Source organism: Parus major, chromosome 3 (assembly GCF_001522545.3).
Source record: "Parus major isolate Abel chromosome 3, Parus_major1.1, whole genome shotgun sequence".
Lineage (NCBI taxonomy): Eukaryota > Metazoa > Chordata > Aves > Passeriformes > Paridae > Parus > Parus major.
Window position 1 is genome coordinate 69338815 of NC_031770.1, and position 26415 is coordinate 69365229.

General features: G+C 40.8%; 1 protein-coding gene across 2 annotated transcripts in view; it reads left to right on the top strand.

Moving 5' to 3' along the window:
- Positions 1 to 16395: 16395 nt before the first annotated feature.
- Positions 16396 to 26415, top strand: part of PDSS2 (decaprenyl diphosphate synthase subunit 2) — a 113890-nt gene continuing 103870 nt past the window's right edge. The window contains exon 1 of one of the 2 annotated variants that reach the window (XM_033512851.1): positions 16396 to 17301. In XM_033512851.1, the coding sequence (XP_033368742.1) occupies positions 17075 to 17301 (227 nt within the window). In that variant the 5' untranslated portion in view covers positions 16396 to 17074. The remainder of the gene's footprint in view (positions 17302 to 26415) is intronic. The other variant, XM_015620925.3, reaches the window with a different exon arrangement.

The window sequence follows — 26415 nt, forward strand, 5'->3', positions numbered from 1 at the left end:
ATCGGCCGCTGCTGCCCGCCATGGGAGCCGGGGAGGGGGGAGGCGCCGAGCACCGGGCGGAGCGGAGCGCAGCGGAGAGGAGGGGGCGGTGCTCGCCCGCCCCCATCCCCAGCCCGGCATGGGGAGGGGGGCCCGGTGCCCTCCACCAGCACCCGAGGGGTCCGCCCGGCCTGTGCCCCTCTGCGCAGCCGACCCGACTCGTCCCGACCGCTCCCGTCCCGTCCGGTCCCGTCCCGTCCCCGCCGCTTTCAGCCGAGGCTCTTCCCCTGATCACTCCTGTTTTTCCCTTTATCTGCGGCGGGGAGGTGCGGATGAATGGTTTGGTGGGACGCGCTTCAGCGAGGAGGTGCCGGATTACAGCACACACTGTAGGCGATACATTGATTATTCCTAGGATCTGCTTTCCCGCTTTCCCTGGCAGTCCCTGATTACCCGATACAACACATTACGGCACGGGGGTGTCCATTTTTCCCATAGTCAAAATTGTAATCGTACGGGGTTCCTCATTACGGCTGCGGTACACCTTAAAATGATCCATTTGCTTTGTAAAACACCCAAACCCACAGTCGAAAGATAAACTGCCTTCCGTGTGGGCATGAGTAGGCTCCCCATAAAAATCTCTGTTTAGCCTGTCAAAGACGAGTTCGGTTTGCGTGCAACAATGTCTAATTTACATTCTCTGTTTCCGAAGCTTTAAATCACTGGCACTTTTTAGCATGAAAAGTTGAGCACAACTTTGTTCGTTCCGTTACTAAAATGAGCCTCGCCCGCCTGCCTGTCAAAGCGATTAGGGACACGGGGCACATTTTCCCCCGTGACTCTGAGAATAAGAAGAAACGGGTATTTAGCCCAGTCTCAGCTGTTAGAGCATCGAGCATCAAAAGATGAGATAGCAACCAGTTTGACCCTGTAAAATCCTAGAGCACATCTGCAGTGGTAAGGTCACGGCCGCCGCGAGGGAAAGGTGCTGCCACTCCCCTCGCTGCCTGAAAGAATCAGGCAGATGTTGGAAAAAACCCAGCCCCGATCGTTTGTTTTTTGCAGAGCAGGAGGATCTCTCAGAGACCCTCGAAAAAGCTCTGCTGACAGCAAAGAGTTGCAGGAGTTTAGCCACAGCAGGGCTTGTGCTGTGGGCTTGGTACATTCAGTGCACCCCAGCAACACAAGGTCTGGGCTTAAACCCACCAAGCAGCAAGCATGAGAAGCATCCAAGGTTTATTTTTTTCTTGCTTGTAGTATTTTAAAATACAGTGATTTCTCAAACTTGTGGAAACTAACTTCTGACTACAGGTAACCTTCAAAGGATGGTGCTTAGTAGGGAGGTTTCTCTCCTCCTGTGCCCCACCGCCAGCAACCTCACCTCTATGTTTTGCTTACCGTATTCTATTACAAACAAATCAGTACAGCTGAGCTCTCATTAAGTACAGGAGATATTCCCAGAATCACAGTGTATTCTTTCACACAATAAGAATAAAACAGCACAAGGGGAAGTTGCTTTTAAACACGACCTCACATGGCTCCTTGAAACCTTTGGCTGGAAAAAGCCATCTAACCTCAGATGACTATTTTGCTTTGAACAGCCACCACTTTGCTGATACATTAAGTCATTCTAATGAAAAAGACAAAACTGGTTCTTGTATTACACATATCGCTAGTTTCTCTGTAGAGCAGATGGAAGAGTTTTAAGGAAAACCATAAAACTTCTGCTAAACAGAGTATTGCCTCAAATGGTTCTTGTTCAATGGAACATCTGAGGACTACTTCTCAACACTTACTATGTGCATTGTAATAAAACACTGGCACTTTTTCATTAAGCACTGCATAAATTTAACAGGTTTGAGTTGACAATCTGACAAAAAGATTAATCTCAAACTCCCAGCATAAACAGAACTTCCTTTAATGTTGAAAGATACTATGGGGAAGATATTTGCAAGCCTAGGTGATGTGAATTGACTACAGCAGGTTACAGTGAGTAGACCAGAATGAATTTTTTTCAGGATCAAGTCTGTCATTCCAGTTTTCCTGACTAGCATCTGAAGGTTTGGCTGCAAATTGAAGCACTTCCCACCCCTCTTGCTACCAGTTCTGAATGCTGATTCTCACTTCTTGATCACCAAAAGTAACGACATTCATCTGGGGTTTTTCACAGTATTTTTCTGAATGCTTTTGAATGGAGATGTGAACTTATTTCTCCTGACAGTAGGCTCGTTTTCTCTGCTAGCTCTGGTAAGCTCTTTAAAAAGAACCTCCAGTCCCCCAGTATCTTGTCAACCACCAGATGAAAGCCTCACTCTTAGAACATATCTGGTTTTTCTCAATATTTAATGTAGGACTGGGACGGATACAAAAGTTCTACCTCTCTGTGTCCTAATAATAATATCTCCATCTGACAGCAGGTTATTTCTGCAACTGTCACGATTCCTGCTTTTCTAGAGCTGTTATTACCTTTATATATTGCATATTATTACACTGCATATTCTTGGGAAGTTGTTCTAGTGACAGCACATGGAGGACCATCAACTGTCAACACAGAAGTTCATGCATTTAGAGTGCTCAGACGTTACCTGACACACATTGGAGGTACCAAAATAAGTTTTGGAAACCATCTAGTTATTCCACTTGTTACTAAGGGGGAGGGAGTGACTAACAAAAAGGAATGCTTTCAGGTCTTAGTGGTAACTCCTGAATTCATAAGGGGAGGCAGAATATAAAAATCTATGGAAGCCATGCATTTGTCATCCATACAATGGCATTGATCTGAACATCTCCAAAAAGTTATGAGAAAATAAATCTGCTATTTACATTACAGGCACCCTAACATTAAACACATTTCCCAAACTGTGGCAGCAACACATTTTTTTTTTTTTTATAAAAACCTGTATTTTTGGCAAAGAATCCTGGTTCTGTAGTTGTCAATATGGATTCTGCAAACATCTTGAACAGGTGAATAAAGGTGACTGATTGGATCAATAGAACTGCTCAGATTTATTCTACGAGACAGAGATACCAGGGTAAGTGGTATCAGTAAGCAGACAAAGATGAAACCCCGATCCTGTGGGAATCAGTGAAGATTTTACTCCTGAGTTTAATGAGACCAAATTATTTGTGAAATTTCCAAGGTGATTTTAAATCAATCTATTAGGTCGTGTATTCTAACTACAGTGCAGTAGAGAAAGTCTCTCACTGTCATGATGGTTTGAAGCTGGTTGGTTTTTTGGTCACTTTTAAAACTGGGAAGAAACTATGAGGTTCCACCTTTTGGTGGTCTTTAAGTCGTGGCAAGAATCGGAGCTTTTCCTTCCATTGCCCAAGCACATGCTCTACACCCAAAGCTCCATGTTTTACCCAGCTCTGTATTTTTGTTCTATGACAGATTTGTTTCCAGCTCTGAATTTGCACTTGGGTTTTTGCAAGCACAGTAATTTAGACTTCTGAAAAAAAAGTATCAGTCATAAAATTACATGTGCAAATGAGCTGCCCAAAATAAATCACCCCAGGTTTAATTTATATTCTATTGTTCATAGTCCTATTTATTGGTGTTTAAATGTTTTAAAAGGGGACCTATCCACATATCAGAGCTGCTTTTCAGGTAACAAAGAAACCACTTTGCTCCAAGTTCTTCATTTTGGCCTGTATTAATGCATCGGTCTCTTTAATATTATTAATGAGCTATTTCTTCTCGGTTTTTTTTTCCCTGCTGGGGAGATAAACAAGTAGGCCTGATTTTTCCAGCTGCTAAATATGTAAGCAGCACGACGGCTTCAAAGCGAAAGGTTTTAGAAGGCAACAGCAACAAGCGAACGGTGCTCTGGGGGCACTCTGGAAACAATGTGCCGGTTTTCAGAGGCAAAATCGGGACATGCGGGGTCATCCCCGGAGCCGCGGTGCTGCCCGGCGGGCGGGCGAAGGGGCCGNGGCCCCGCCGCCCCCGGCCCGAGGAGCGGCGTCCCCGCCCGGCGGCCGCGGCGAGAGCTCCCCCTCCTGTCCCGCTCCTTCCCAGCACGGTGGGAAACACATCATGGAGCCTCGGACGCCGAAACGTGTTTAAGCACCAGTCTGCGTGCGATTATGCACGTATAAACCCACACGTCCACCCACACACACGGGGGGAAAGGGGGGAAGCTGAAGGTAAAAAGGGAGGTTGTTTTCTCTTTTTCTTTATTTTTTTTTTTCCCAAGTAGCAGCCCCAGACGTCGCAGGCCACAGTAAAGGTGAGGCTCATAACTGGGTTCTCTTAATATTGCTGATAATTTACCGTATTATTCCCTGCTTGCCAAGGTGTTGTCAGCTCTCCATCAGGTTGCTTGGTAATGCCAGTCACCGTGGAAAACATATGTCTATGCAGTCTTTCACCTGTATCCGAGGGGAAGCCATAATAAACAGCAATTTAAATTCAGGTATTTGGTTTGCTGAAGTGTTTAATTAAACAATGAAATTCATTATGTGAGTTCACAGAAAAGTTCCATTACGTTGATTTTTTTTTTTTTCATTTAACTTGAAATGGAAATGTTCCTCTGACTTTTTGTGTGGCACACTAAGATGATGGATTATTTATGCCATCAGAAACAAACAAATGCAGTGAATAATTAAAACACTGGCTCCCAATTTTTTTTTTTAATAAGTAGACAGCCATTTTCATACACATGGAAAACATATATGTGAGCTTCTCTCTCGCTTCAGTTCCACCCAAACCCCACTTCCACTTCAGTGATGTTTTTTCACCCATACCTTGGAGAAGGGGTACATTCCACTCGTTCCTGAGCTTGGACAAATGCCCACAGCGTTACTCGCACACAGTAGTCTCTGTAGATTCCTTTCTGCTGTGGATACTAATCTCAATCCAGAGTTTCCTTAGACGATTAGAGGCTGTTCTGCAAAATGTCAAGAGGTAGCTTTTGCAAAGCAGACTCAGTATGGCGGTTGAAATGGGAGTAGTGGCGGCTTTCCAAATACAAAGATCTGGAAATGTTTGGAGATATTTTAATATTGATGAATATTTCTTTGGGTTTTTTTGTGCAGCTTTAGGGTATCACTGTCAAATGTATATGAATTAATGGCAAGACAGTGCCTTAACACTGTTAATGTTTTTTGAAACTTCTGGCAAAAAGGGATAAACTTTATTTATTTTATTAAATTTTTAATAACAATTGTTCTTTTGGCCTGAATCCTCACAAAATTTGATAAACAGAAAGATAACTCGTTTCTATGATTCTTTGTTAAATACTTCCAAGTCTCCTGTTAAAATGCCTTTTTGTTTCTTGTTTATTTTCTCATGTTCCTTACAAGAAAAGTAAGCAAGAAAAAGTCTTTAGCATGAGAGAACGCCCATGCTATTAAAAAAAAAATAAAAAAATCAATATTAAACATTTTTAAAAGGTAGCAATGCATTAAAAAAAAAATTAGTAAAAATAAATCCCGGACACCAATATTGATTTTGGGGAAAAATCTTTATCATCTGTCTATTGCTACATTCTACCTATCCACTCTGGTTGTTCAGTGGCTCTTCTGTGATGCTTTCTTATTGAATGAAATGCCAAAAATCAGAGAGAGAAAAATAAAGGACCTATGGATGAGCAAAAAACTTAAGACACATTACACCAGACTTGAACTTGGCTGTGACAAAATATGGGTTTGCAGTCTTATTACAGTTAAGGTCTATACCTCAGACTGAAATTAATCTTTTAAAAAGAGATTTTGTGAATCTTTTGAAGTTTCACTTGGTCCAAAATGATGCTCTACTTGCTGTAACAAAGGTTGGTCAGGGCATATACTAAGCCCTACTTTCTTCTTTCATTGGGGCCGACACCCAAAATGCTGTTCTCCAAAGGCTGCTTTGGAGAAGGTCTGAGGTCAGCAACCTCCTAACTCTGTGTGTGCTGTGCCCCTGCTTCTTACACACATCAAAAGCAGGCAACTGTCTAAGTCAGAAACAAAACCCATGAGGGATGAAGACTTGTGCTCTCTGCAACAGTCCTAAGCTGTAAACCTCCCTCTGAGGTGAACTGAGAATGTTTACAGCCAAGGAATCTTCATTTCTTCACCTACCACCTCTTGACAATGACTTTTTCCTCCCCTTCTGATTATTTCACTTCTCCATACAGAAAAAGGCAGGAGAGAGTCTTCTTGAGTTTAGTTTAATAAATAGGCAAGTCTCCCAGATACTATAATGACAGAAGAAAAGGGGCAGAGATTCTGTGGGATTGGAATACAGCAGAAAGTTCTCCTTTAGACTTCAGTCTTTTTTTTTTAATATATTAATTTTGCTGATTCTTGAGAATACTGGTACAGTACGTCAAGTTCTTCCTAAGAAGTATCCCTCCTCTTTTTGTCTTTCTGTGTAGAATAAAAGAATTTTTTACAATAGTGACAGTGGTTTATACATTTTCTCATAATCCTGTATTTCCCCTGTAAGCTTTGTTGCATGATATAGTATGTCAGTTTAAGTAACATCTGTCAAGGGATGGAAAGCAATTGCAGGTTCTTTTCATTCATAAAGTCATTCTGGTGTTTCTTCATCCTTAATTTTCTTGTCATGCTTTCAAAAACATTACATCATTTTGTCCAAATTACCCCCTGCATTGCATATACAAGATACAACAGGTTATTCATTTCTTTCCTGGACCCAAAGAAACATGTCAAGGTATCTACACTGATATATACTAAATAATTTGGAGTTGGTAAAAGTTGAGCTTTGGCATGTCGTTATTTGACAATTGCTCTTCTACTGCAATGCTTGTTTTCCTGCCAGAATCTCCCCGGAATCCTACATGACATGTGATTCAATCTCTTGATCTTCTCAGTTATGTTTACATTAATTTTACACATTCTAATATATAATTGCAATGCCTTCACATTGATGTGGTGAAAACTCTGACAAGAAATCCAAACGTATCTTGGGCATGCACAAGAGAGATCTATTCAGGATTAGAATAGGGCACATATTTAGCAAATCAAAGAATAGCTGGGATTGGAAGTGACCTCTGGAGATTGTACAGTCCAACCACCTCTGGAGATTGTACAGTCCAACCACCCTGCTCAAAGCAGAGCAGGTTGGTTTCTGTGTCCCGTCATGTCTTGAATAAGTATGAAGGCTCCAGAGCATCACATTCATAGTAAAAAAAAAAAAAAAAAAGTTTTTTCTTATGTTTATATGGAATCAGTGTACTTCTACCCAAGGCCCGTGTGCCTCTCGTCCTGTCACTGAAAAAAGCCTGGTTCTGTTTTTCTGCTTCCCTCCCCTCATTCAGATATTTATATACATTGATCATATCTTCCCTGGGCGTTCTCCTTGCTAAACAATCCCAAATCTCTCAGTCTCTCAAACATCAGATGCTTCAGTCCCTTTATCATCTCCATGGCCTTTCTCTGTCCTTGTTCCAGTGTGTCCATGTCTCTCTTATACTGTGGAGCTCAGATCTTGACCCAGCAGTCCAGGTGTGTCTCACCAGAGCTGAGCAGAGAGGAAGGATCACATCCATCAACCTGCCAGCAGTGGTCTTCCTAATGCACCCCTGTCATCTTTGCTGCAAGGCTGCACTGCTGGCTCATGTTCAGATGTTGAATACCAGGGTCCCCAGGGCCTTCTCTGCAAAGCTGCTTTTTAGCTGCTTCCCCAGCTTTGTTACTACAAATATTGTTCTGATCTGCGTTCATTTCACATTTCTTTGCTGAAATTCATGGGATTCTTTTCAGCCTTTTCTCCTGCATTCTTATTAAATTTGATTTATGATCTTTTAGGTAATTAGTAATACTATTAGCTGGAAATATTTTGTTTTCATGAACTGTGTGGCTTTTCCTAATTAAATCATGCATGTAACATTAATGATAATAATCTATGTCTCTTACCGTAAGTAGATTTTTCTCAAAGACAGTTCTTGGAATCCTTCTCTACACATACAGGATCTTTCACCTTCAAACATGATCAGCGTTTGTATCCTTCTCCATCCAAGATTCTTGAAGTCAGGTGTGGCTATTGATTTCTTATCACTGTGCTACTGGGTTAAGTGGAATTGACATGCTCTCACTACTCGTTTTCAGGTCACCAGAGGGTGTAGATGAGAGACAGTCACAGGTAAGTTCCATCCTACCCAGATGGCTCAGCAAATACTTGCCACGAGACTTCAGCTTTGGACAACTTCTGGGAGTTGAGGCTCAGGAACACCATGCTTATGTTCCTTAGCATGCACTGAAATCCTGCTCAAACACAGGGCAAACACTGCCATACTGGTGTTTATTCTGATTATCACTAGAGGTCCCCAGGTGCACCACCATTCCTGCAAAATCAGGCAGCAGTGGCTTGCAAAGCCAAGGCTCTGTATTATTTCTTCCTCTCAGCCTGCAGGACAATGTGAGAAGTTTCCTGCTGCACACTGTATGTCACAGCTGGTGTCTTGAGCTCAGATGAGAGGAGCTGTAGACTGAGGTTCACTGGCTTTGCCCAAACTGTCAACACCAAAACCAGGTATATGGCCAACTCCAAAACCTTGCCACCCGTATGATTCATTGGGGTCTTCTTGTCTGTTGTTAACTAATATTACAACTATCAGTTAGTATTACAGCTATTTCACAGATGAGAAATCATCAGGCAAGAGATAAAGTGACAAAACATATGTACTAGAAGAGACTCATGGCCTCAACTAGAACTCAGCTCTTATGTCTTGTAAGACAGTCCTGTCACCATTAGAACATGTAAGCTAACCTTCTTGGAAAAAAATGAAATGTGAGCCTCCCTTTGAACCAGCTTGACTTTGAGCTCTCATGAAACACCAACAACCTTTGAAAGAACACAGGGATGGCACCATTGACAGATTTTACCTCAGCTGGCTACAAATAAAGTTATTTGAAATAACTGCCAAAGCTGTAATTTATCAGACTTTTTCACAGATTCCACAAAAGCAAGGAAATTCAAAGTTGAAAGGCTTTCTCCAAGCACATGCCAGGCATTTGTGCATGAATTGCAGGAGGGGAAACGATATGTTTCTTTCAGAGCTGTTGTTGCCATCACGGAAAGCGAACAAGCATCTGTGCTTTGGAAATCAGTGGATGGAAGGTGTTCCGTGAAAAGCAGCATGTGGGAAAGCAGCTTAAAATGGTGAGAGTGTACAAAAGTAGCAGGAGTTCTGAATGCCACCGGGGAGAAGAAGTGGAACAAGGCTGACACATAGAAAGGTGGTGAGAAAGCAAAAAGAAATGCAAAGAGGAGTACACTGAAAGGAAAAAACCCACCCACTTTTGGCTAGGGAATTGGTCTGAACAAGTTCCAAGAGAGGAACAGAGAAAGAGAAAAAATTATAGGGTAGATGGAAAGTGTATCTATTAGATGACTGTGCAGGTGAAAATGTAAGTTGAAATTTTGGTGTTTTACTGTGGAAACAGATACAAAGCTGAAAATCAGATGTTCCAGCAGGACTCCTGATACAGCAAATCTGTATATTTATAGTACATGAAACCTGTAGTATTATTCTTCTCTGTAGTGTTTGCCACTGATCCTGAAAAACAATGGGAAGATTCACATTTAGTAATATTTAATTAAAGAGTACTACTTACCTTAAATCACAATAAATAAGGGTTGCACTGCCAGTCCTAAGGCTCTTAATTTCACTCCAGAGCTGATGATTTCCTGTGTCGCTACACTGTGAAGCTGAATCCAGCGTAACAATTTAATACTCGAATGCCCAGAGTTAGGCAGATGCTTTGCATAAAAGTGTTCTCTTGTGCTTGTGGAGTGCCTGCAGCTCCCCTGAAGAGCTGGTGGGTGCTAAGCACCTCTGAAAATCAGGTCACTGTCACTCAAGAGCTCATAAAGCAACTGAGGTGCCAAAGTTTAAGACTAAACTTACAAGTAAGTGACATCATTGTGGAAGACTCTGTCTCTGAAGGACTGCTGTGCTTTCAGTCATTTGAATTTTGGTATGTGATAGACATGCATTTATAAATTAGATGCCTTTATAGCTTGTAGCACCCCCTAGAAATTAGGATAAAAGAAAGAGGCCATTAGGAAGGAAAGAAGGAAGATGAGGGGAACTAATAAAACAGAAATGGATGGAGATGTTGTTCAGGATTATTTTAAACTAGTTTGGGCATGCTTCATTGGTTCTGAATGCAGATAGGAAGCTTAAAATAAATTAAATTAAGTGGGGTTCTTCTACATAACACATAAAAGAACTGGGGAACACAGTGTCCACAGGATGTTTGGAGGGAAAAAGGTCCGAACAGCTTCAAAGAAGAGCTTGGAAAAGCCAGACTTGGAAGATCTGAGAAATCGCTCCATTTTCATTTATTAAACATGATAGACTTGACAGAGCATCTGGCTCAAGAAGTCTCCAAAGTGCAATCAGGTGGGATCTGGGTGGACATACCACAGAACTTACTTATCCATATTTGCGTCATTTTTCATTCTATTGCCTTAATCATTTCATTCTGGCTCTTAAGGGAGACAGGCTATACTACTTTAAATGTTCCTTTCATCTGACTCAATGCTCTCATATTCTATTTTGCATTAGTAGCTTATGTTTTCCCTTCTATAGGAATAGATACTATCTATCTTAACTGTGCTGGCCTAAGTCAATTGGTCTTCCTCTTGTCCTTCTGCAGCAGTAACTATGATTGCTGTGATGTCCAAATATAAACTGTTTTAGAGTGTGTACTGAAGAGGCAGGCAGGCATTTTAATTACAGGGATTAAAAGGAGAACAGATGTAAGAGCTAGGTAAATATAACTGCATCACCTTTTGTACCCTCAGAGTCATCACTCTTTGTCTCCAACAGATTGACATCAGGATAAATTCAAAAGCAGAGGGAATAGTACTGGAAAATACCTATTTTTAACAGACTGGGGTAAAGTGTACAGACAGTACAGATATTATAGATGGATACATTTTAATTTCCTCAAAGCCATTTAGTCTGTGCTACTAAAAATACATTATTTTGTTCAGACACAGAATTACAAAGATGTATTCAAATGGTTTTAACTTGAGTTTTCCAACTCAAATTGAAAAAAAAAAACCCTTTTCCTGTATCTGCCATGTTCACTTTCATATACTGAGCTTGGTTCTCAGACTGGCATTATACTCCACCTGGTAGCAAGGCAGTGAGTGGGCACAGAGGTAGAGAAGTCCCTTAGAAAACTGTTTCCCCCAGTGCTCAGGGCTTTAAAGTTGATCAGTAAACAGCAAGCCAGTGCTGAGTCTCTGGTGCAGAGTGCTCGTGCTGTGCAGCTCTGCGCAGGGACTGGGTAGTGGCTTTCTTGCGAACTGGATCCTTCTTCAGGCATGTTTCAAAGGGGACTCATAAATAGAAAGGTACAGAAACCCAGGTGGAGGTAACAAAGACACCAGTGACTTCTACAAAGTTTACTTCAAAGGAAATGTGCAGCCAGCATTAGCTTCCAGTCTAAGTAATAAAAAGAGAAAGACAGAGAAAGGTGTCCAAACCCAGGACTAACCACAGAAAAAAACATCTAGAATTGTATCTATGTTTTGATTGAGCATATGAATAGCAAAATATAAACAGCACTTCATAAATTACATATATTTAATCCCTGAGAAGTAAACATTTTAATTGAGAAATGTTTCCACTTATTTAAATCCACATAAAATGTGCATGTTGTATATGTTTGCCAGTTTCCTGGCCATACTATGACTATAATCCCTGGTTTCTATCACTACCTGATAACTATTTCATGATTTAGGTAGTTTTTCAAACCATTTTCATCTAACATAAAAAAATCCCATTTTTTTCCCTGCAGGACCCTCCTAAATCCCATCATCATCTCTGATTTTAAGGGATACTGAGATGGATCTCATTGAAAAAGGAATCCATAGAAAATCTAGAAATTTGTGGGGTGGGGAATTTAATAGAGGGTACATAGGTAAGTCTTTGTTCAGCATGGCTGTCAGTTCCTCTTTGCTGCATTTCACTCTTGTCCAAACCATGAATTCCTTAGACAGGGGACCATCTCCTTTGTTCTGGTTTTGAAATGTGTCTGGTTAGAGTTTTCTACTGCTACTGATGTTCAATTAAATACAAATAATAAATAGTTAATGGTTTGCTGAGCTGCAGAGGTGGGGCTAATCAGCTGAGACTTCATGGAGTGGTTAATGATGGATTAGGAATGGGGGAACTGATAAAGCTGAATATTTAAAGACTAATATTGTACAGGATGATGGATGTTTTGTCTGCTTTCATTGCATATGAGCAGAAACTAACAATGTGCTTATCTTCCTCCTCCTTCTATTGTAGATTACTCAGCCCCAAAACGTTGCTGTTCTGAGTCTCTGTCTAAATTCCCCTGAGTGGGAGCAGTGCCCATCAGGAGATGGCCTGAGAGGCTCTTACAATGGAAATTGGGTGGGGAGGTGAACAGTGACTCTACAAAGGGGGGCGCGTTATCAGCTGCACACTCGTCTACTCCTGTTCATACTAAGCTTGCTGAAATGGAGGGGTTTCAATTGATTTTGCTTTCTTTTGCAGTGCTGACTGATGAGCCAGTGAGGAGGCAGCTGCGTTCTGAGGGCATGTGCCACAGAAGGGGTTTGTCCCACTGCCTGCGCAGCGCTGCTGAGACACAGCGGGATCTTTGGCTTTCCATCTGTGCCATGTACCGATGAGCCACTCTATCCCTGATGATGAGCTACTGTATCCCTGAGACTGGTGTGCAGAGTGAAGAGTTACATACACCTTCTCTGTCAAAGGAACCATATGTATCACAGATATATTTATTTGTTTTGAAAAAATCTTTTGCATTTGTTATCGTTTATTTACCAGCAACATATCAAGTTCTGATATTGGTATCACAGTAGGTATAATTCGGCTTAAAAATTAATACTTCTAAGTGTCAAATTCTGTCCAAGGGACATGACACCTACTGAAACCAACTGATGCTAAATAATGGTGTTTTTTCAGTGTCTAACTATAGGATCAATATGGCCTTCGCCCTTGTCAGTAGTTCTGTCAGCTGCTAGGAAGACAGGCAGCCTTGCAGACAAGACACAGACAAGAAGGTCAAGAGAAGTGGATTCTTTTCTCAGTTTGCCTTAGGCTTTTGCAAAGCCTTGGACAAATCACACAACCTCTCCGTTCAACCTCCCGACTTCCAAAATGGAAATGATCATAACTCTCTGCTTTCCCAGGATGCCATGGAATAAATCAATTATTGGGAGGAGGGAAAGGGGAGAATAGGTGTATGTAGGAACAACTATATGGGTGCTTTGGAAGGAAGAGATAATTTTTCTTTACTTTTATTTCTGTAAATTGTCTTAGAGTGCACCTGGGATTTAACATATTAAAAAATTAAGCAACATCTATAAGATTTGGTCTTGTAGACAGGTTATAGTTACTACAATGTATTGGCATTGCTGGTCTCTTTCTCCTAAAGATATTGTTTGTTTTGGATAAGGCCAGGGTAACTATGAAAAATTGAAAGTTCAAATGCTCCCAATCAAATGAGAGTGCTTTGCAATTGTTTTACTTTAGATGGCAGTCGGGAAAATATTTCCTTGTTTCATGTGCTAGAAAAGAGATCCAGAGCTGGCATTAGTAGTAGCTTTGATGTATTCTCTGGTACATTGGTCCAGAGCATGCTGATGTAAACAGAAGTGTCTCTTGATCTGTCATCTTTATTCTTCAGCTTTGATATTGGCCCTATCCAGTGGCTTTCTTCTCCTCCTGGGGAGGCTTTTAAAAGTCATTCGATACAGAAAAAAAAAAAAAAGAGTTTCAGTTTTCTTCTCTGCTTAAGACTCTAAAGAAATAGACACATCTAAGCTTTTGAAATAGTGCGGGTTTTTCTCTCCAATCCTGCAGGGAAATGAGCAAAGGAAAAAAAAAAAGGAAAAAAAGAAAAACAGAAAAAAAAAAAAAAAAGCATGTGGTTTTGTCCACAACTTATGATGTGGTAAGTACATCATACTTTTGCTTCTGATGGGTTTTTTTGAGATGAAAACTGAGAAGCTCTGTTTCAGAGACAGGCAGTACAAACAGCAATGCCTATGGGTAAGTTAGTCCATCATTGCCTATTATAGGACCCTGGCTTTTGATGCCTGTAACTGTCAAATATCAGCCAATTTGTAATGATTTTTTCTGTGATTGGTGTGCCAGCCTGAAGCTGATTTTTAAAATACTTCGCTCAGTTTGAAAAATGAGGTTAGCAGAAAAAGAAAACGTTCTCCTTGTGTTGAAAAACATCATTGGGTTGCATGACTGAGAAACTCTCCATGCTCTAAACCTGAAATTCGGCATAGAATTTGCCAAGGATTTGGAGAGTCCCACTCATAAAGATGTATGATAAGAAGATTAGGATACAGGTTATGCAGACAAGAGGGTTATTGAGGGTGAAACGAGAAGGCTGTGACAAGATTGAAAGAACAGTAACCCGTAGGGATGATGTGTGGGACTGAAGCAAAGAAGTGAGGATATTTGGAGAAAGAAACTGTGAACTTGGACCAGGAGTAAAAAATGAACTACTGAAGCATGACTCCATGGTTGCTAAGAGAAGGGAAAGGGATGAAGGCATTGGGCTGAGAATGAGAGACAGAAAGTCCTTAGGTATTACAGTACAATCTTCTCCAAGCGTCTCTGTGGCCAAGAAATAACAATTAAAAAAAAGCTGGCAAATGGCAAAATATTTGCTTTATTTCTCTAGCAATTGCTGCTTTTAAAGAACATCAACTTAGTGCTGGTGAATCCTGAGAAAGCCCTAGTGATAGTGTGCAGAGTTGTGGATATCAAGGGTTTTGCTCTCATTCAAAACCATTTGGACTTAGAAGAATTCTACACAAAGAGTACAGAGGCATTCAGTTTTTTAGAATAACATAAAGAACAGCAATTTTAAAAAATTAAAGTCTCACGCATTAGGAGATGGTAGGTTTACTGCCCATGGAACCCTAATTCTCCCCAGTTTATACGTATTATTTTAAGCAGACTTTAATTGCATAATCATGTTAAGTTTTTCACAGAACACTAACCACATTAAGTGCAAAAATGGATATGGCTCAGGAAATGAATCAAGGAACTTGTCACCATTACAGGATGAGGTGCCTTGGTAGCTCCTCTTAAGTGCATCCCTCCGGCAATTTTCATTAACTTAGGCTTTCTGCACAGAAACATGCCACTGCATTCTGTCATTTCTAAACTGTGTTTATGAGCTGAAATTCCCTATTTAGCAACAGTTTGTTCTGTGACACCAGCTAACTAAACTGCCTCAGTGGCAGCTCCTTCAAAGCAAAGCTTTATTCTCTCAGAGACAGTCAGCACAGAAAGCAAGGATTTGACACCAGAAACTTAACTCTTAAGTTACCTTTCCAGTTCTCACAGTTTCCTCTATTCTAGTTTTCCCCCTCTCTATTGGGAGAAGCCACTTATGAGACACCACAGGCATGTCCAGGTGTTGCTGACTCCACAGTCAAAGCCCTTCTTTAGGACAGTACCTTTTAGAGTGCTGGAGTTGTCTCAGGTGTCAAAACAACAAACATCATATTATTGAAAAACAGGTAAGGGTGTTCCTTTTTAGCAGCTTCTCCCTTGCAGCTGCAAGAGCTATGTTGTGCTTTCCTGGACATCTTTCTCTCTGATGGGATTATTTTCTATTTGCATCTTCTTTTACACTATCCTTCAGTGTAACTCTCTTTATATCATGTGGAATAATGCAAACAAAATTAAGGGGCCTGTATCTTGTATTTCCAAAGATAGGAAATGTAACACCCTCATTTTCAACATGACTGTAGTCAAAAGGAGTTTTCTCCTCAAAACTTTGCCTGATCCGTTGCAACAAAGCCTTGAAGATATACAAGGAACGGATGTCAGCGATTGTAAAGACAGATCATATTCCTTCTGTGGGTATCTGTGTAGTATTAGAGGTATCTGTGGGTGTGAGGAAGTCAATTAAACACAGTTTCTGAAGATAGACAGTGAATTCTTCTCCTCTGTTAAATCTATTCTCTGAAATAGAACATATATTCTCTGAATTCACCAAAGTTTTGGGGGCAGGTACCTACAAAGAGGCATTGGTGATGGCTGTGCTCAGACTTAAGGAAAGACTACATGATATGCAGCAGGTCACACTGCATGATCCTGAAAATCAGGACTGCATGGTCCTCAAAATTAGCTGTCTCTTTGAAGTTCACTGTTTGGTTGCAAGTACCTCCTCAGCTCAGAAGGAGCCTGTTCATAACCCCCTCAGCTGGCTCAGGGCATGGCACCATACAACACAGCTGCAGTGCAAGGCAGAGCATGCAGTAAATAAGTAAATGATGCCATGCCCAAGACAGCTCTGGGAAGAGGTAAAAAAGAATGTCCGTACACTTAAATTATTGATGTAAAGGATCAGCGGGGTTGGAGAAGACCGTCAAGATCAGCACATCAGCCGTCAGTCTGAGCATCGGACCAGCACTGTCTCCCCTAAACCACATCACCCAGTGCCAGATCCAGGTGCATCCTGAACACGCTGGTGAGTCCACCAACCTCCCTGAGAAACCTATTCGAAATCCTGACCAAACAAACAGCAAAAAATAAATGCACAGAAATCATGACTATGCAGCTGAAGACTACAGGCCGAACACCTCAGGTGGGACCCTGACCTCTCTTCCCCGCTGGTCCTTGAAGCAACCCTGGGCACAGGCAGAGCACATCCCGTTCTGTGGGACATCCCAAACCAGCCGGGAGCCGGCGCGGGGAGCGTTCCCCCTCCAGCGGGACCCTCCGCCATGGCTCTGTGGAAGGCAACAAGTACAGTGGGGAATGAAGCGACGGCGCTTTATCCCCGCGGATTCTGAGGGCAGGGGACAGCGGGCACAGCTCGCGGTCAGAGGACACCAGCGCGCCCATCTGCAGCCCCCGCCTCGCCGCCCTCGCTTTACGGCGCGCCGTGTTTTGCGACGCCCAAGATGGCCGCCCCCAGGGCACAATGAGCCCGCTCCGGCCGCCGCCGCCGCCGCTGGGGGAGACGCGGGGCACGGGCAGGGCCGTCCGGGACACAGCCGGGGCGTTCCTCCGGCAGCGGGACTTGTCCGCGACTGCTCGGCGTGTGGGGCCCCGCCGGGGCTCGTAGCGGGAGAGCGGAGCGTCCCTTGGGAGGCGGCATGTGGGGTGTCCTGCTGCGGCGCGGGGTCCGCTTCGCCGGCGGGATCAGACGCCTGTCCTCGGGCGGCCCGCCCTGGAGCCAGGTGGTGTCGGAGGCCGAGAAGATCGTGGGGTACCCGACGTCGTTCATGAGCCTGCGGTGCCTGCTGAGCGACGAGCTCAGCAACATCGCCATGCAGGTCCGCAAGCTGGTGGGCACCAAGCACCCGCTGCTCGACACCGCCCGGTAAGCGCTGGTGGGAGCTGCGGGGGCACGGCGGGGCTCCCGGCCCTCGGCAGCCTTGGCACAACTCCTGGCGAGTTTTGGGCTTCGTGCCGTGTCCCCAGGGAAAGGCTGCCCTGGGGGTGGGAGGTTTCGCCTCCGCTCCGGGATCCTCGTTTCCTTGCCGCAACAGGTTTTCCCTGCGGTTAGCCGCTGTAGTTCGGAAGTTCCTTCCTTGTGACGCCACGTGCGGCGCTTCCCCCGTGCGGGGAGGGAAAAAAAAAGAAAAATTCCCCGGAAAAGTGCGGCTGTCTCGCTAACAGTTACGTATTTTCTTTATAACTAAGAGCTATATGGCAAGGAAAACAAGGGAAAAAAAGCAGAGAGACTACTCGGTTCAAAAGCTCGAAATGACACTGCTCGGAACTGTGTATTTTCTTAGCAAGTGTTTGGGAATATCCAGCTGGGAGCTGCGAGTTTTTGTGTGTTGTTGAGAATTTTAGAGTTGCTAAGCTGTTTGTCCACTCTTTCATTCTTAAGGCAAACTAATGGAAGTCTTGCGTTCCTGCCAATAAACAGAAATTGGGATTGTTGAGCAGGGTTTTCTTTGACTGTAAAACAAGAACTGGTTGGCAGTGGGTTTTTTATACAATAAAACTCCAGACGCTTCCCAAAATAAAGGGAAAAATAAAAGTGCCGTTTTCTGAAGACTTTTGGTTGTGGAATTGAGTGTTTTGGTTGTGGTTTTTGTATGGTTTTGGGGTTTCTGATGGTTTTTGTTTGATAGATCTGTGTTTGCTATAACTGCAGCTAGAGCAACATTAATAGAATCCAAGTTTAGTATGCACAGTATTTTTTAACAGGTGTAAGACAAAAATGAGCATTTGTTTAAAGTGGATGTTTAGCTTTTCTTTTAAGGAACGGAAATTGTAACTCTTTAGAGCTCCTTGGCAAATCCGCAGTGTTGTAATGGTATAAAATCAAGATTTGTTTTTCAAGCTCTGTCTCTAAATCTGGTTGTCTTGAGTGAACAAAATGAGTGCAAGGGACAAACAGTTTTTTTTTAAAGAAACATGATTTTCAGGAAGGGAGATTTAGACATTGGCCTTAAGTGGACTTTTCTGGAAGAAACAAATTATTAATAAAAATGGAAAATACATGACTTTATAAAATGGTGGTGGAGGGGATTTTGTTGAACTTTTTATAACTGAAGGTTGTGATATTATGATAAAGAGGAGGGATGTGAAGAAAATGCTCTTCCGTCTTTGTATAGTTGATGGAATGGAGGGAATAGGAGAAGTGAAGCTCAATGTATTTGGGCTCTTCAGTTTGCACTGCAGTCATAGAAGTGTCACAGAGACCTGCAGTGCTAAAGTGGAACCTTAGAGTGCCTGCTCCATGTGTGGTAGTTGCTGGTTTGTTTGTGAATTAAATTTAAAAGCAGTATTTTGGGGCATGGTTGGAAATTTTGTGGTTAGAAATTTTGTGTGGGGCTGTGATGTAAGGGTTTGTTGGGGTTTTCTATTATTTTAAGTGGGCTGCTTCAGGCTTAATTCTGTAAGCCTGTGGCTTGTGGAACACTGGTAGGAATATAGTCATGCCCAGGCTCAGCAGGATTAAAGACATTAATTTTTAAAATTCACATATGTTTCAGAGTACACTACCAAACTGATGTGTTGTGCTGGAAAGAAGAACTATTTACTCACATAAAACTGAAACCCTGTGCCCTTATTCTGAATCTTCTTATTTGGTTTCACTGGTGTTTCCAAGGGCTTTGTTGCAGAATGGTTTCCAATAGCCTTGACCTTTGTGTTATAAGAAGAGTTAATATCCCGTTGACAAGCTGTAGTACACCCACAGTAATGCACAAATTGTACCTTGCTCACCTTGTTTTATGGTGCAATATTGCAATAAGGTGAAATTTGACCATGTTCTTTCTCAATAATCTTGATAATTTATTTCTGAAATTTAAGTGTTGTATGTTTTGATGTAAATGTGAGTGATTTTAGTTTTGCGTCTGAGATCTATGCCCTGACCTATCATAGCAATTTAGGAAATAGGTCGTGATTTTTCAATACTAGGATTTTTTTTGAATACTTTTAATCTGTCTCGTTACTCATTCTTAAAAAGTAACAAAGGTTTCCTGTTGTGTGTTCAGGCAAATGCTTTAAAGCATGGGTATCTAAAATATTTTATTTGCTGATTTATGGTTTTTTTAATACTTAAGTGATTGATATGTTCTGGAACTCTAATCTTTGAGATTCTGAGCGAGTAAATGCTATATATGTCTGAGAAGTACTCCAATATTTAAGGATATTTTTGTATTTGTGGAAACAACTGAAAAATGTGCTGTAAAATTGATTAGTTGCATGTGCTGTTTCTCAAGTTTCTACTCATTTATTTTGGAGGTTAGAAGTGGTGACAGTCAAATTGATTGCTTGCTGTCAAGTCTAAACAATTTTCTTTAACCTTCATTGACTGGTAGCATTTTGTCATCAGTGGTTTTGTGTCTACCCTCCCTTCCTGCCTAAAGGCTTTGCTAGCTTTTGAAGCCTTCCTGAGTCCATTAGGGGTTTCTTAAAGCAGAGGGTTCTCTACCAATGCTTGTCTTCATGGAGTAAGTTCTGAGCTGAGACAGCATAGGACAAAATTGCCGCCACACTGAAAGCCTTTAGTGTAACCAGAGTGTGGATGAGTGTTTTTAACATTTTGCCAAGCTTTGGCTCTCTAGACTGTTGCAATTCAATGCCTGTGCTGAGAGTCTTGAAGAAGGCAGGTGAAAGGTATCTGTGCGTGTGAGACAGGACATGTGGAGAAACAGCTGTTGGGCCAGTATACGTTTCCCTGATGATCCCATCCATTTCTTCCTCTTGTTTGGATGCAGCACTGGCAGCTCCTGGGTGTGCCTGCTGTGAATCAGGTCTGCAGCAGGTGTTCTGGGATGATGTGTGACCCTCGTACCTCCTACCAAAGTCGTGCCTGGCCAGCGGCTTTAAAGCTGAGAGCTATTGCTGAGCCTCCTCTTAGGAGGGCAGAGATGGCTAACTGAGCCCTACAGTGATGGATTTGGGAGTTCTGTAATCCGTGTGGTAAAGTTGAGTTTGTATTTTATTAATTTTTGTTATATTTCTGAGATTTTGGCTTCTTAAAAGTCGGCTGTGTGAACAGCCCTTGTACTAGCTTTGCCAGACCTGTTAGAAGGAGGGCAAAATGTGAGGAAAAGGTTACATTTTGTTTAAGAAAGGCTAATGTCTAATGGTTAATGGATCATTGGAAGCTGGGGTATCTGGATTAGATTCACAGCTGTGCTTTTGGCTCTCTGACTAGAGCAAGTCACTTAATTTTTCATACTTGCATTTACTTATCTGTGAAATGAATAATGTAGCATCTGTTTTCTGGAGATGTTGCACTTCATTCATTGCAGCCTGTATCGATCACTATGATCTTTCAGTGGAAAATGGTGTATAAGCAATATTAACAAAGAGTATTTTAAAGAAATGCTATCATTAAAAAAAAAATAAATTTGCCTCTCATGGATACTCTGGATATAAAATTGCAATCTGACTACTTCTGGATCTTTCTGTTTGTAGTCCTGTGAGTCGCTGTATGGTTTTTCAGAGCTTTAAGATATGCTGTAATGAAGTGTCTTCAGCAGCTACTCAAAACTAGCACTTCTTGTTTTTTTCTCTTCAGGCTTTGCTGGGCTAAAGCAAAACCTTTTCAATGCATGATTGTATGACTTCCTATTCACTTGAGAAGCAAACAAATCTCCTGACTTTTTCCCATCTCCTTTCTAGGCTAGCATACATCCTTCTTAGTATAGGAAAGACTCTGTAATTGGCACAGTGATCTATTTTTCTCAAATACATAGTGTGAATAACATTTTCTTGATTACTTAATCTCCCTTGAGAAGGGTATAGCTTGCTGCAGATTGTAAACAGTAAATGTTATGGCCAATGCATCACTTTTATAATACAACTAAATGAAATGGAACAATTCATACACGTAAAATTATTATGGGATACCATTTAGCTCCAGCCATTCTCTCATTAGCCTGCGGGAGGGATGATTATATTTTAGTTCTGTCAGAATTGTTTGTTGGTGATAAATGCATAAGTAGACATGGTTACAGTTTTCCTGGATTATTAGAGAAGTAAAAAGACTGGCTAGACCAGTCTGTTCTGTTGCAGCCCGCTCAGTGTAGATCCCTAGACATTTTAAGGGCCAAGAATGCGATCCAGAGCGCTTTCAAGATGACATGCTTTTTTTGTTTAAAATGTCTGATAACACTGGCTTTCTGGTAGTTCTGTTTCTTTATCAGCTTGAGATAGCTTAGTTTGGTAACACATCTTGTAACTCCAGGTGTGGCATGCATCTGCCTTCCTATGCAGGTGACCGGTTTCAACATAGACGTAGGCATTTGTTCCAGCTTGTTGTTGATGGAATTGTTATTGCCAATTTATATTTTGTCTTAACAGAAAGGTGACCTTAAAATTGTCCTTTTTTTTAATAATTGAAGGTGCTGTGAGTGACTACAAGTTTTTTAACGACTTGTTTCAAATGTTAATTAATTTTTATTTTCTGAGCCAGAAAAATGATAGCATCTATTTACAAGACAGTGGCTAATGAGGTACCTTTCTCTGAAAACAGCAGGTAGCTGGACCCTGAAGATGATAAGCAGAAGGTTTGGCCAAGGCTGAGCTTCTACTACAATCTTTCAAGTTTTACAGAGTTGCTTAATCTATAACGGGCGTGGGGTCATAAAGTCCTTCTCCTGCAATTGCCAGATTAGAAGTTAAAACACATTGGCTTTCACTAAATTTTATTCTATTTTCAGCCTGCTATAACACTTCATAAAAAATATTTTTGCAGTAGAGAGAGGTGACTTTTCTAATTGTGGTCAGAATGCCTGTGAAGTTAGCAATGATATGGCAGCAGTGTAGTTTCCGATGTTCACTGCACAGATCTGTTTGACTTCCTGGAATCACTGACTACCCCAGCTGGCATTCAGGACACTTCTGCAGAAAGTATTAGTAGTGATGTCAGAAATGCAGAAGTATTTTTCCTGCTTGATATGTTTGATACTATTTCCAAAATAGAATGGTGGTTATGTCTACATATCTATATATTTTTATGTATATATCTATTAATATACCTGGCTTTGTCCAGGAAGACTATTTCCCAAAGCATTGTGTATAGCTGATGGAAACAGAGCTTTTCAGGAGAGCTTCAGTCAATTGAAGCACCAAGTTAAATTCTTGGTTTGATTCACCCCATCAAGAAATGTTTGTTTTTCAAGGAACGCTTGCCCCTCTTAGCTGTTAGGTTTTGCGACTATCTCCCAGTCAGTTGTGATGGACTTGAAAAACCTTCATCATGTTACATAACTTAGAAATGTTGGTACTCCCTAAAGTTTTCCGTTACCATACCATCAAGTAAACCTTTCCTAGACACCAAAACAAATTTATTGTGTATTTTGGCTGAATGAACTCACAAAGACCTATTGTGGTAAAGTTAACTTTGGAAGGTAAAAAGACATGAAAGAAATTAAACCATTGCAATGGAAATTAATCCATCATATATGGATTGAAATTTCCTTCTGATTACTTCTGTATTATTTCTTGTTCCAGTGGCCTTCAGTATGGTTCTCAGTCAGCTACCACTTAATTCTGTCTTGTACAGTTAAGAGGAAGAGAATCCATTTTTGTGGGTCCCACTCATCCTTTATGCCGTAATCAGGTAGAATGGGAGGACTAGATATCTATCCACACATACCCCCTCATTGTATTGGTAAATCCTATCTCAAGGAAGTCAAAGTTGCCATTGTCAGGATCATGGGTTTTCAGCTGTAGTGGTGCTGAGTTCTTGTCTTGCCATTCATTCATAGTATTTGTGTGGGAAAAATTATGTAAAGGATGTTTAATTGTACGATACAGCACTTAGTTTTGCTCTTTATTTTGCTACCATAAACAAAGTAGGATCAAGTAGGAAATCTGCAGTATGAAGATGCATAAGCTAGGCTTCAAATTAAATTCTCTTGAATAATTGGATTTTTTGCAGTGATTCTCATTTAAATATCTATGTTGAATCCAGGTTTCTGTGCTTATGAAGAGTGTATTATTTCAACATGTAGGGTGGTCTTTGTAAATGAAGTATACTCAGTAGGTGGTGATTCTGTTCGGGATTGTCTGATGGAATTATTTACAGTGAAAACTAATATGCTGTTATGATAGTGATAATTTCTGATATTTTGCATAGGGAGTGTGAAAGTTTTAGCAGAATTTCCAGTACAACTTGGTCTGATTAAATGAAAGACTGTGGGAGTACTTAGGCTTGGGTTCTCAAGCATGTGACAAAGAAACGGAATATATAATGCCCAGATCCAAGTGCCACTCAGTCTTGAAAGGATGTAGTATGCCACACCTAGAGAAAATTTTGCTTCGCTTTGGGCATGCAGTAGCCTAAAATGAAGGTAATTTTTAAAGTTCACATCTGTTCTTTCCTGCTTTCAAGTACAATTGATTTATAATGCATGTGAATATTGAATCCCGAGTTTAATGTTCTAGTGATTGACTGTTAGGTCAATGTTTGCTCAATGCAGGAAAAGAGTACTGAATAAGTGGAAATAGTTTCAAAATAATTCTTTCTCTAACACTGAAGAGAGTTGCCAAATATGCCTTTCTATAAAATGAAAATGAGAGCCAATGTCAAAGAGTAATCAAAATTGATATTTGGGTTATTGGAAGTGGTTTTCACTCAGTGAATCTTCTATTTGGCAGTGGTAAGTTAACCTCTTTACCTTACAGGAATAATGGAAAAAGTACTTCACCCAGGGCTTTTTCTCTCTCTGAGGTCTGTGTTTTGTAGCTTACAAATAGGGTTCTTCCCTGCTGTGCTGCCTCTTTTGTTGATGGAGCCTCTGAGTTGACTTCTCTCCTTGCTTTGGAGGTCCTGGCAGCGGCAGGAGGTATCATTAACCATGAACATTGTCAGAGCTCCTCCAAATACCGTGGGTAACACTGTGTCCTCTGCAGCACTTGGTAAATCTATTGAGGAAAATACAAGTTCAGGGAGGACAAATGTGAGCTCAGGAGTTAGATCTTTCCATACTTACACTATTGCTTTGTCCTAGGGGTGGCAGACCACTGTCTTAAATTATTAATATCTTTCCTTTACCCCACATCTGAGTGTCTTAGTTTCCCTCAGGGTAGGCAGACAGTCTGCAGTGCTTGCCCTAAAGGAACTCCTGCTAGAGACAAACCTGACAGACTATAAAGGAACACTGTGAATTTAAAAATCGGATCTATTAAAAAAAATAAGTTTAAAATCTTAGTAGCTGCTTTGCTGTCCTTGAATTGTCCCTGCCAATTGTCTGAGATTGACAATCACTTTAGCTTGAATTTATTTTTTTTTTCCTTCTCTGTTGCTGTATGAAAGAATTTTATTTAAGGAAAGAAAAACTGATCATATAGGAAAACTGTTGAGACTCATTATATTTGAGCTTTTATCAAACACATGCTGTGAAATACCAAGATTTTACTTATAATGATAGATAAGGCTTAGAAATTTGCCTCAATACTTTATTTTACTGAGAAACTCTAGTACCTTTTCAGCCTGCTGGTGGTTCTTCAGGTGAGCCATAGTCATCTTTTCTTCAATCCTCAGCTATTCCTAATGAAACATCAGGAGCTCCAGCTTTTGCATTCATCTTTCTCATTTCTTTTTCACATAAATTACAAGTGATGGTTGTTCTCATTTCCTTTCTTGTTCCCCCAATTCCTTTCTTCAAAATAGGACTAGCTGGTTCTATTCTATGGCAGCTCTTCCATTTTGGAGAAAAACAAAGTCCTAAAGGTAATCTTCTGTCCTAAAGGTAATCCTCTGTTTCTTAATAAAATGAAAGTTTATACTTTGTTACATCTGGTTTGTTTTGTTCCCCTCCTTTTTCCCAGCTAGGGAAGGATGTCATACACCACTGATTCAGGTTTATTTTTCTAGTTAAAAACATGAACAGGAAAGCCCTTTAGCCTTCGTCTCTAATTTGTTTCAAAAAGTACTGCCTTTAGAAGGAGATTTTTTTGAGACTAAGTAGAAATTCTTTTTGATGATTTGTTGGTTAAATGATCCTATAAGCATGAATTGACTTGATAGCTGCCACTAAACATATACAGTTAATTAGTTTTATAGAATCTAAACTCTTTAAAGAAAAAATCATTCTCCCTTACAGCTCCCATTATTTCTTTTCTAGATTTTCATACTCGTGGTGCAAGGTGCAAAGTATGACAGCTATCTTTTCCATTAACTGCCTGTTCAGCGCTCTCCATGAAATAATCATAATCAAAGGGTCGATACATCTATATAATTGTCTACACTGTTTTCATTGCTCCTGAAAGTAGCTTACCTATTGCACCTTAAAAAAAATAAATAGAAAGATTCTGTGTTTCAGTCATAAAGTGGGACTGGATCTGTAGCAGGCTGTGCTTGTGTAGACCCATCCTGCAAATGCAAAGATTAAGGCAATTTGAGGGTAAATGGTCCGTGCCAACACTCTTTGTGGCCGGCTGTCTTATGAATGATTAGCCAGTAGTAGAAGCACCATAATTAGCTGATTTGGTAAGACTTCTTTTAATCAGACTTAAAAGACAGTTCAACTTGTTAAGAGCTAAATGAAAATTGTATTTATAGTTGTTAATTGTAAATACACAAGCAAAGCTACAAGTTGAAAAATCGCCTCTTTTGCACATTTGAAAAATGACCATGCTAGCATGCATTTGTTACTGGGTGTGTTTTTTTCCTAAAGACCCATTGTTTTCCTGTTAAATTAGTGTTGAACTTTGAGATTTAATGTGACAGAACCACTGTGTTTTTCTATTATGGAAATTCATATATTTTCATAAGGTAGAAACTAAAGGTTCCTTTGATATATCAGCATTATAATAAGCATCTTATGTTCATGCTTATTATAAAAGGGTAAGGTTTTTATGCCAGTGTCTTTCCAGTTTCTGATTCCCAAACGCTTTCTATTTAATGTGGTTTATGAAGATGAAGGTATACTGTGTGCATATTTTAAAAGAATTTTGGTGATGTTAATGCTACATTATGAAGTTCATATTTGGTTTTCTTTTAGAAGTTAGTTTC